Source organism: Pongo abelii, chromosome 5 (genome assembly GCF_028885655.2).
Source record: "Pongo abelii isolate AG06213 chromosome 5, NHGRI_mPonAbe1-v2.0_pri, whole genome shotgun sequence".
Taxonomy (NCBI): domain Eukaryota; kingdom Metazoa; phylum Chordata; class Mammalia; order Primates; family Hominidae; genus Pongo; species Pongo abelii.
This window is the reverse complement of record NC_071990.2, coordinates 57316311-57328453: the sequence shown is the minus strand read 5'-3', so window position 1 is coordinate 57328453 and position 12143 is coordinate 57316311. Positions and strand designations below refer to the sequence as shown.

At 38.0% G+C, this 12143-nt stretch overlaps 1 protein-coding gene across 18 annotated transcripts in view; it reads left to right on the top strand.

Moving 5' to 3' along the window:
- Window positions 1-12143, top strand: part of DST (dystonin) — a 482223-nt gene that overhangs the window by 199502 nt on the left and 270578 nt on the right. For all 18 annotated transcript variants that reach the window (NM_001133823.2, XM_054556951.2, XM_054556941.2 and 15 more), the window contains 1 exon segment: window positions 8855-8916. In NM_001133823.2, coding sequence (NP_001127295.2) covers window positions 8855-8916 — 62 coding nt within the window.

Below are 12143 nucleotides of genomic sequence, written 5' to 3'. Positions count from 1 at the left end.
TGGGCCAAGCTTTACTTTTTTTTTTTTGAGACAGAGTTTCGCTCTTGTCGCCCAGGCTGGAGTGCAGTGCTGTGATCTCGGCTCGCTGCAAACTCCGCCTTCTGGGCTCAAGCAATTCTCTTGCCTCAGTCTCCCGAGTAGCTGGGATTACAGGTGCCTGTCACCATGCCCTGCTAATTTTTTTTGTATTTTTAGTAGAGACAGGGTTTCACCATGCAGGTGGTCTCGAACTCTGACCTCAGGTGATCCACCTGCCTCAGCCTCCCAAAGTGCTGGGATTACAGGCGTGAGCCATCATGCCCAGCCCAAGTTTTACTTTTTATTTTTAACTCATTTTTTTAAAGTTAGAATTTTATTTCCTAAGTACGAAATTATAATGTTGAGTAGGCTTTTACAAACTGCACTCTCTGCTCTTGGTAGCTTCGTGATCCGGGCAAGTTGTTTAACCTCTAAGTGCCTCAGTTTCTTCATCTGTAAATGAAAGTTATCTCACTGATTGTTATGAGTATAATGTGCAGTGTGTGTGTGTGTTATATATGTGTGTGTAATTGAGAACAACATCTGGCAAATAATAAGTGCTCTCTAAGTGTTTGCTATTATTATTATCATCCTGGTTTCAGTGAAATAGACAGGCTCAGGCTTTCATGTAGCAGAGGCAAGGGCTCTAAAGATAATTGGAAAAGGAGAGATAGGAAGAGAAGGGCTATCTACTAAGCAGATACTTTGAACTTCTCAGCAGGAGCTGGTGCAATTTATTCATTTATAGTATATTTAGGATAGGGTTAGAAAATCATATAAAGATGTTTCAAAGCATCTTGGCAACTGTTAATCCGGCAGTATTGTGGTATGATTGAATGCTGGTTCTCTATTGCTGAAGTAAGTAGTGATCATTTTTGTTTGTTTGTTTGTTTGTTTGGAATTAACTGTGTATACATACAGTTTCTATTCAGGAAGGTCTATTGGTCTAATGTTTCAGACAAGCATAAGAATGCTGAAGATAGTTTGTCTTTTGCTTGTTTAGAACAAGGGTTCTTATGTCTTGACTTTTCATTATTCATTTATTCATGCTTAGAAGTGAAGTGCTCCTGAATTCGAGGCACCTTGCTTTTCCTGCATTATTAGATTAGGGGTTCTATTGTTTGATGACATAAACGTTTAGAATCAGACTTCTTAAGATCCCACTTTGGCTGTGGAATTTTAGGCTAGATTCTTAATCTCTACAACTTTAATTTTCACAGCTTTAAACTGAGGACAGTACTACCCAACTCAGAATTATTGTGAAATCCAAATGAAAATTTATCTATAAGGCATACATAAAGAAATACCCAAAAGTGGTTTTCTCCCAGGAGAATGTATGTCTAGCCTGTAAAGGTGATCCTTCCAAATCCTGTTACTAGCACACATATCAGGGATAAGTTAAACAAGTTAGGCTGGATTTTTTTTTCTTTTTATTGCAGGGAAATTCTGCCTGGGGTGTTAGAAGAGAGAATGTGATGAGTTAGTTCAGCTGTGAAATCTAACATCCTATTGGTTCGCCTCATTGCAAAACAAAAAAAAAGGGAATTAAAACTTTTTTTAAAGGACTTCTTAAGAACAACTTTAAAATGAAAAGAAGAAATAGACAATTTGGTTTCTTTTTAGTAACAGTTGTATATATCCCTACAAAAATAGTAGAGGAGTCTGGCTTTGTTAATATTTGTTTAAAAGGAGGTGTTGACTAGTTTTCAGCTTGCAAGTAGGAGTGTCTAGTCAGTGTTTTCTTTTCTGCATAGAAAGTTAACAGGACTCTGACACATCCGAGTTTGTACGGAGAGAGTTTAGGAAACTGCTGCACAGATTTCCTGCAGAATGATGGGGCAGCTCATGAAAAATGGTCAAGATTGGAACGCAAAGCTGGTGGGACTGATGTGCTGTATGGGTTAGTAGTATATACTATCACTTTCATGTTTTCATAATTGGGAAAGGAAAGTTGCACTACCTGCTTTGGTTTGCATGGCGATAGTTCAGCTGATTGTTGGGCATCTTTCAAAAACCTGTACTGAAATTAGGACAACTTCTGAGGCTCCCTGAAGAGAACTCCCCCACCTATTGTTGTCCACAGAATATGTATTTATATAATCTCAATTACTGTGTGTGTGGTACTGAGTGAGTTTAGCTTTGTTTGGATTCCACTGAAAACCAGTCAATATACATTGTAATAATCAGTACTCTTTTTGCATTTATTTGTTCCCCCCCAATTCTGTTATTCTTTGTCTTCATTGTCGTTACATATTTTCAGCTGTTACAGTTTATAAGTGGGATATAAATATATATTTTTATTGAAAACTTAATCTATAAATGAAATAATTTTCAAATAGAGGAATGTTATAAAAGTTCAATTGTTTAAAATCACAGGAATCATTTTCCCTTTTAGTTGCTGTAACAGCATTGCTCTAAATATAAATCTCAGTGTTAGACATCTCTAACTGAAATGAAATAAAGAACCATTATGAGACTTGTAATTGGAAAATTAGATGGTGTAACTGGAATACTCCCTTTTGAAATAACTCCCTTTTGAAATAATGTGTATGGAAAGTGGTGTGATTTACAAAGTCTTCCCAGACTTAAATTATTCTCTGACTCTAGGTTGCTCTCGAAGAAAGTTGAAGCCTTTAAAATTCACATTAACTCTTTTCTCGTTACTGTAGCATTGTGGAAACCTCTCATGTTAAAGAGCATATTTTGGTATTTGAATGGGACTCATTTAAGTTGATCATGGTTTAAAAGAAAAGGTTTAGGTTGTTCCTGTTAGAAAACAGTATCAGAATTTATGAATTATGTGTGTTATTTAGTTAACCTTATTCTTTGTATCTTATGTACTTTAGTTACGGATCATAATTCCTAGATATTACCTCAGTAGTACCTATGAAATATCATGTTATTAGCAGTGCTTTTGAGCATCTAGCACAACAACAACAAAACCCCATTGATCAAAAGAACTTTTGTATAGTTATGAACCTATCCTCTGTACTTAGAGGTAAATTATTTGATTAAATCAGCTTTCTTAATATACTGATTGAGTAAGTAATTATCCAATTTATCTATAGAATCTGTTTTACCTCATGTTCCTTGAACTTTAGGACCAGTTTTTATTCACTTAGAAAAGAAGAAATCTATTTTGTTAACCCTTTTGTACCCAAGAAGAAAATAGTTTGTATAATACACATAATACATTAAATTTATTTTGTGACTTATATGGAAACTCTATTCTTGAATTATAAAGATTTTTAATATATTATTAATTTTTTTTTTCTTGAGGATTTAGCATCAGGGGCCTTGGTTGTTATTTAATGGGAATAATATGGATATTACCTAGGAAGTAATTTTTTTCATTTACTCTGTTTTCTTTTTGCTGGATGCTTAGAACATCACTGCTGAAAATGTGATATGAGTGCTAGACTTTGGCACAGAACTTCCATTGTTTGCAATCACTTGTCCAAAGTTCACATCACATCACAGAGCCAGATTCCCCAGCTCCCTGTCTGTGACTGAGATGTGGTCAGCACTTCCATTTGAAAAATGACAGTATCTTGGGGATAGTGGAAGCAACCTTGTAGGGAATCATAAGAGTTGGGTCTAACCAAGGCTCTTTCAATGTTAAATGATTAAGTCAGAGTTTCTTTTTAGTGGAGAAATTGACACATGGCTGGCTTCTGTCTTGCTACCCTACTTCCTGTCCTTTAAGCCCCACCTGACTGCCCTGGATGAGGTTGGTCCTTCTCTCTTTTGTGCTTGCATACATGGTGAGTGCCATGTACTTCTCTCAACTGGTGTGCTTACCACACTGCCTTCCTGTCAGGTGTCCTTTCCAGGTCATGAGCTTCAGAAACCAAGACTAGTGCTTTCTCTGCAGCCTGGTGGTCTCAGTGTTACAGGACGGGGGTCCAGATCCAAACCCCAAGAGAGGGTTCTTGGATCTCTTGCCAGAGAGAATTCAGGGTGAGTCCACAGAATAAAGTGAAAGCAAGTTTATTAAGAAAGTAGGCCAGGCGCGGTGGCTCACACCTGTAATCCCAACACTTTGGGAGGCCGAGGCGGGAGGATCACCTGAGGTCAGGAGGTCAGGAGGATCAACCTGGCTAACATGGTGAAACCCTGTCTAAAATACAAACATTAGCCAGGTGTGTTGGCGCATGCCTGTGATTCCAGCTACTCAGGACGCTGAGACAAGAGAATCCCTTGAACCTGGGAGGCGGAGGTTGCAGCGAGCTGAGAATAAAGAATGGCTACTCCATAGACATAGCAGCCCTGAGGGCTGCTGGTTGCTCATTTTTGTGGTTATTTCTTGATGATATGCTAAACAAGGGGTGGATTATTCATGCCTCCTTCTTGTAGACCATATAGGGTAGCTTCCTGACATTGCCATGGCATTTTTAAACTGTCATGGCGCTGGTGGAAGTGTCATAGTGAGGACGACCAGAGGTCACTCTCGTCGCCATTTTGGTTTTGGTGGGTTTTAGTCAGCATCTTTACTGCAATCTGTTTTATTAGCAAGGTCTTTATGACCTGTATCTTGTGCTGACCTCCTATCTCAACCTGTGACTTAGGATGCCTTAACCATCTGGAAATGCAGCCCAGTAGGTCTCAGCTTCCTTTTACCTAGCTCCTATTCAAGATGGAGTTGCTCTGATTCACACCCCTCTGACACCAGCACCACCATAGCACTGGACTCATTAAATGACCAGATAGATGCTAGGATGAAGAGTGAGTAAATGAAGGAAGTACAGAATCTGCACTTATCCATGAAGAGAACTAGTAAATTGTTTATGTTTCCTTGTTCTTGCTTTACCTACAAATTGGTAATTTAGGTTCATTTTGAACTGTTTAGGAATAGCAAGGCCGAAAGACATTTAAGACACCATTATTGCTTTAAGAGATATAGTTGTATATACTTCTGTATATATGTATACAAGTAATTCTACATTGTTTTCCTCAGTTGGATTGTCCTTCCTGAAATAAAATTATTTCGCACAACGGGCATCTATCTGTTGAGCGCATAGAGGCATTGCGGTGTAGAGGCTTTGTGGCATCTAGTATGTGGTAGACAAAGATGAATGAGGTATAGATGATGCCCCTAAGGGGCCAATAGAGGACTTAATAAATATTTTGTGGATAATATTATTGGTTCATTATTAATATAATTGCTTTTGATAGCAGTTTTAAGCAAAGTGCCTGGGGGTTTTACATTTGGAATCAGGCAAATAAAATAATTTTAGGGTCAGGCACAATGGTTCACGCCTATAATCCCAGCACTCTGGGAGGCTGAAGCAGGTGGATGGCGTGAGCTTAGGTGTTCAAGACCAGCCTGGGCAACATGACGAAACCCCATCTCTGCAAAAAATGCAAAAATTCACCAAGCGTGGTGACATGCACCTGTAGTCCCAACTCCTTGGGAGGCTGAGGTGAGAGGATCATTTGAGTCCAGGGAGGTGGAGGTTGCAGTGAGCCAAGATTGTGCCACTGTAGTCCAGCCTGGGCAACAGAGCTAGACTGTCTCAAACAAAACAAAGATAAAACCAGGCCAGACTCGGTGGCTCACGCCTGTAATCCCAGCACTTTGGGAGGCTGAGGCAGGCCGATCACGAGGTCAGGAGATTGAGACCATCCTGGCTAACACGGTGAAACCCCATCTGTACTAAAAATACAAAAAATTAGCCGGGCGTGGTGGCACATGCCTGTAGTCCCAGCTGGTTGGGAGGCTGAGGCAGGAAAATTGCTTGCACCTGGAAGGCGGAGGTTGTAGTGAGCTGAGATCACGCCGTTGCACTCCATCCAGCCTGGGCAATAGAGCAAGACTTTGTCTCAAAAAAAAAAATTTAGTATAAATTCTGAGCATTTATATTCAGAATTAGGAAACTACTTCTACTGTCTGGGAATGCTTTCTGCACCCCTTTCTCTAATTTTTAAATACTCAAGAAGTAGATTAGAAGTTGGGGGCACTGAAAAGGTATTATAGGCAGAATCAAAAGATGGGCTGTATATAAGTACCTTTTGTTTCTCCCTGACAGTGATAGGAAATGGAAGGTGTTTCAATGAGGTACTTTGGAGAAGAAATGCTTATGAAATAAAAACTACGTTATATGTTCCTCCCCCCCATTCTTATTGGCATTAAAGTAGGAGAACTCTAGATGATAATGCTATCACTGCGTAGTCTTACAACAAGTTGAATTTGAACAGACCATTGTATCACTTTACTAAAATTTCTTTATTTCCTTTTCTTGAACATTTGTGTTTTTTCAGAATTTTTATTTTCCTATTGTAAGCACTCTGATTTATATTCTCATAGTTACATTTTGTACATACTATGATTATAACTTCAGAATAGATTTTAGAAGTAGATTTGCTGGGAAAGGTCGTAGATATTTTTAGGGCTTTTTATGTATATTGACAAATTGTTGTAGAGCAGTGTTGTCCAGTAGAGCTTTGTTTTAGAGCAGTGCTGTCTGACAGAAACTTCTGTGATGATGGGATTATTCTATATCAAATTATTCTAAAGTAGTGCTGTCCAGTAGAGCTGTGTTCTAGAGCAGTGCTGTCTGATAGGAATTTCTGTGATGATTAGAATGTTCTATTTCTGTGCTTTTCAATATGTTAGCCATTAGCTACATGTGACTGTCGAGCACTTAAATTGTGACTAGTGCAACAAAGAAACTGAATTGTTAATTTTATTTTGTTTTAATTAACTTTGATTTAAACTTAAATAGGTGTATGTGACTAGTGGCTACAGTACTGAACAATGCAGGTCTAGAAAGTTTAAATTACATTTTCATCAGCAGTATGTGTGTCTGTTTCCTGTGTCCTTTTCAACATGAAATTTTTTAAAAAATAAAATCTTGGCAATTTGGTAAGTTAGAAAGCTTTTTCTGTGTTACTTTATATTATTATTTTTTGTTAGTGAGATTGAGTACCTGTGTGCATTACATTTTTATTGTTATTTTATTATTTTTTTGAGACAAGGTCTTGCTGTGTCACCTAGGCTAGAGTACAGTGGCACCATCATGGCTCACTGCAGCCTTGAGCTCCTGGGCTCAAATGACTCGCCCACCTCAGCCTCCCAAGTAGCTGGGACTATACGTGCATGCCACCATGTCTGGCTAATTTTTGTATTTTTTTGTAAACACGGATTTCGTCATGTTGCCCAGGCTAGTCTCCAACTCCTGGGCTCAAACAATTTGCCTGCATTGGCCTCCCAAAGGGCTGGGATTACAGGCATAAACCACCACACCTGACCCTTGGGCATTACTTTTTAAAAAATTGATTAGCTGTCTGTTTTTGCCCACTTATGTATTAAAATGTTAATCTTTTTCTTCTTGCTGTTTTTTCCTAATAGTAACATTTGTCTCATATTGCGTATATTTTCCCCAGTTGATATACTTTTGTTTACATTCAAGTTATTCTAGAGAACATAAATACTTTTAATAAATAGGACAAACATTTTCAAAGAAACTTTAGTTATATTACAATAGTTTACAGGGGGTTAGGAATGAAGAATGAGGAGAAAAAGAGATGAAGAAAGAGACCAAGACATATCTTACCCCCAAGGAAAGGATGGAGAACATCTGAATTGTGGTAGAAGAGGAAAGAAGACCACCAGGGAAGGAGAAAGAGGTAGCCCTGGAGGCAGAAAGGAGAGAAGAGAGAAGAAGGAAATAAGAAAGTAAGGAATTGCTGTCTAGAAGTAGGGAGGAAGAAGATAGTGTAATACAGTTTTGAATGCTAGCTCTAGGTGTTGGATGATTATCCTTCTCCTTTGAAGTAATAACTTGATGAACCACAGCATTCCAATTGCTCTTTCTCCTTAAATCAGAAGAAAACTTTTCTCACTCTTCTTTGTGGTGTCTATAGGAACCAGGGCAGGATCACTGTCCACAGTGAAGATCTAGTTGGGGCATTTCTTTGTTATACAGTTCAACACAGGAACCTAGGAAAGAAATAGCATAGGCCAGGCATGGTGGCTCACGTCTGTAATCCCAGCACTTTGGAAAGCCAAGGTGGGCGGATCACCTGAAGTCAGGAGTTCGAGACCAGCCTGGCCAACATGGTGAAACCCTTACTAAAAATACAAAAAAAAAAAAATTAGCTGGGCATGGTGGCGCATACCTGTAGTCCCAGCTACTCTGGGGGCTGAGGCAGGAGAATTGCTTGAGCCCAGGAGGCAGAGGCGGAGGTTGCAGTGAGTGGGGATCATGCCACTGCACTCCAGCCTGGGTGACAGAGTGAGATTCCTTATCAAATAATAATAATAATAAATTACTACTTAATATTAATTAAGCAGAATAATTAATGTTCAGCCAGAGTCTACTTCAAGCCAAAAAGTCTCAATTTAGGCCTTGCCTTTTGTCAAGACTTTAAACTATTTGCTGGGTAATCATGAACAAGTCTTTTATCCTTGTTAAGTCTTGGTTTCTTATTCTACAAAATGGGAGTAACCCTTCCGCTTATGGCTGTGAAGAGCAAATGGGATGTACATATGGTAAAGTGCTTTGAGAAATTCAGTGCAAGGACAAGGCTTATGTTAGACAACTTCGTGGTAGTGGTGGTGGTGGTGATGAGGGGTTATGGGACAGAGGGGCAGAAGGCATTTGTTTAATGGAGGAATATTGGTAAATGCAGTACTGGGAAGAGACCAACCTGACAAGCAGCCCTTTAAACACTTTCTTACAGATAGCCTGAAGTTGCCAAAATTTAACAAGAAACTTTGAATACACTGAAGCATATCTTTTAAATATCTCATTTTTTTTATATTCATGATCACAAAGTCATCTATTCATAGATTTTACCAACCTTATCTTTATATATATATTTTTCCTTCCAGATGAACGGGACAAAGTTCAGAAGAAAACATTTACAAAATGGATAAATCAGCATCTCATGAAGGTCAGTTTTTATTTCGTTCACTTCCTGGAATTGTTTTGAATATTTCAGTTTATTTAGCAGTAATTGATTATATAGCTCTGAAGCACAACTTTTGAAAATCATCTTGAAAGTTTAAATTCTAGAGAATTTTGCATGCATTTTAGGCATCTATAATTATTTGGTGTGTGGACGGTGGGTAGTGATGGAGGTGGAAAGGTAAGTACCCAGTAATTTCAGTGCATTCTGTGACATTAGTAAAACCTGTTACTATTGGAATCTATAAAATCTCAGGAGTTTCAGAAATCTGTAAATATTTATATGTTAGTGCATGGAAAAGCTACACTTCTTAGTAAGATTTTTTTTCTCTCTCAAGATTCAAACCAAGTTCTGGCCTCAGGTTTATGTGGATGGCAGAAGGTTAGATGAGAATAAAGATATTGTAGGGACAGAAGTCTAGACTAATTTTATTCTTATACTTAATTTAATCCAGTGATTGGTGCTTACATCTAACTTTCTCTATGAAGCAGTTAATGGTTGTGGTTCTTAAATTAATATTTACTTGTGTACCATGGGTAATTTTGAGAATAAAACTATCCAGAAAATAGATACACACAAAATTTGCATGTAATTTCATGGAGTTATTGGACCCCACTGAAGCCCTTCGGTAAATCTTGTGTAAGGAACCCTTAGGATTTCACAGTAAACTATTGGTCACTTCCCCTTTCTCCCACCTTTTAAGGAGAGCCCTAAAGTTGAAATAGGTCATGTTTCTATTTGGAGTTTTCTCACATAGAAACGTTATTTTAAATGTGGTTATATATTCTTAAGCTAGCCAACAAATCTTATTTAAACTATCATATAGCTTAAGAGTGGTACCAATAATGTAAATAGCGTTTAGTCATCTTCTATAAAAGTGATTTTTATTTCACGGGCATATCAGAATTACCTTAGAGGTGTGTCAGTCTTGTCTCTCTCACCACTTGACAGAACCTTTTTCTCAAATTCTGATAATATCCCTTAGGGAGGGCACATCACGCACTCTCCGGTTGAGAATCACAAACGATAAAAGGTTGAAACCCTCTGCTTTGTGAGAAAATATATTGTGAATTCTGACGCAGCATGTGGCAGTTCATCTGTCCTCTCCCAAGCTTTTCTTTCATTCTGCACATACTTTATGGGAGAGGATCTCTTCCTTACAGGCTAGGACACCTCTGTAAAGTTTGGGGTGTGGATACTGTAATAAGTTGCCTGGAGTGCTGACTGAGGCTGGGGACGTGTTCCCTATCTTTTAAATAATTCTTAAAAGTTTTGCCTTTTCTAAATTTTTATCTTGTTAATTTAAATTTAATATTAGTCACTTATTTCCCCCTGTTTTTTTTCACCCTTGTTGTGACTCCAAGAACTATTCTTGTTTGTTCTATTCCTTTGGACAGTGAGGTGCTTGAGAGGTTAGTCTCCAGACAGGCCTTTCTTTACTGGATTTTTTTTTTTCACTTTTGTAAAAGGTATATTGTGTTAATTTTGAACAAATTATCTTTGAAAGGAAAACATCTTTTGCAAGGTTATCAGTCTGTGACATGTACACCAAACAGAGGAGCAGAAGAAGCCTCACCTTTGAGGTCAGGTAAATGGCATTGTGTCCAGGCTTTGCAATTCATTATTTGTGTGAACTTAATCTCTTTATGCCTTCATCTGTAAAATGGTGGTAATGCCAGCTTGGTGTGAGGATTTAAATGAGATAGTCTAAATAAGCATAAAGCATAGAACTTGGCATATTGTTAGGCACTCTATAAATGAGAGCTTATGATGTAGAAGGGTGGATTGACTTGGATGGTGTCAGACAAAATTGTGAAGTTAAGTGTAAGTTGCTTTTGGTGCCCATCTGCTTCCCTTATCTGTGTCTCTTTTTATTACATCAAATACTTTTCCTTTTAGTTTATTCATTTTAGAAAAAGCTACAGTTTGGTGTTCAGACTCTTTTTGAGGAGATTGATAGGTGTGTTGCCTCTTTACCTTAGAGTCCTGCTGGGACACTGAAGAATAGCTTACCTGTGGTAATCCTGTAGCTGTGCTCTCCTTGCCCCCTGTCTACCCCTCCACAGATTTTTAAAGGTTGATTTGGGGGCCTGGAGTCCTTTTTTAATCTGCTTTTCTTCTTCTCCCACACATTCTTCTCACAGAAAGGGAGTCAGTGAACACTCATCATACTTCTGAAAGGTTGGCAGCTTTTGGACCTCAAAGTTAGTTTTACTTAGAGTCACACTTGGAGGGCATCCTCAAAATTTTCTGGTTCAGTTCCCTCGTTTAAAAGTAGGGGAAACTTGCCACAGCTACTACTGTTAGAGCTGCACTAGAAGTCGTGAAATGAGAATATGAATTCGAATGAGACGCTGTGTCCAGCGTTTGACTTCTTTGAGCACTGCAATAGGTTGCAGATCCCAGCAGGTCCCCCTTGGATGTGGGGCTGTGTTTACTTTTCTTACCTTATTGTTTCAACTATTTGCTAATTTTTGTGACTTAGGAAGTTGTGATTTATGTAGCTATAAAAAAGCATATACACATTGCTCAGGGTTGATACTGGCATGGTCAATTTTTAAAAGTTTATATAACTGGCAAAAGTAAACATTATGGAGCTTTTAAATGATTGCATAGGTTACTGCTACATTTATATGCATAAATATTTTCTTCTTAAAATATTTGGTGAGGTTTTTTTGCTCTTTGATACAGTTTCTTTTATTGTTTTTTGCTTATTTCAAAAGCATGCTTATTAAAAGGAAAAAAGTCAAAATTATAAATGTCTTTGGAAAATCAGTTAGAAACACAAAAGCAATTATTAGAAAAAGTTTTTCTGAAAACTCTGGCACAGAAGCTTGAAAAACAACCCATGATGTACCAAAATTAGCGATACTTGGAAAAAAAAGCCGTAACTGGGGGATATTCCTTTTCAACCAAATGGCTGTTTAAGCCAAATGGTTGTGATGATCAAATTGCTTTTAACCAAGTGTATGCCACTCTATATTTTCAAACCATGGTCTCATTTATCTTTAAGCTTTGCATATGCTGCTTCCTTAAAAGAGGGTCCTTTTGCATCTCCACTTTCATCTGGCTGATTAGTGAAGAATTAACTAGCACTTGTGAACTAGAACCCGTTAAAATTAGGAACATGGAACCGGATTAAAAATTTCAAGATTTTTAGTTCTTTGTTTTAAAAGACTTGTTTATCCAGAACAAAGCAATCTTTAAAAATA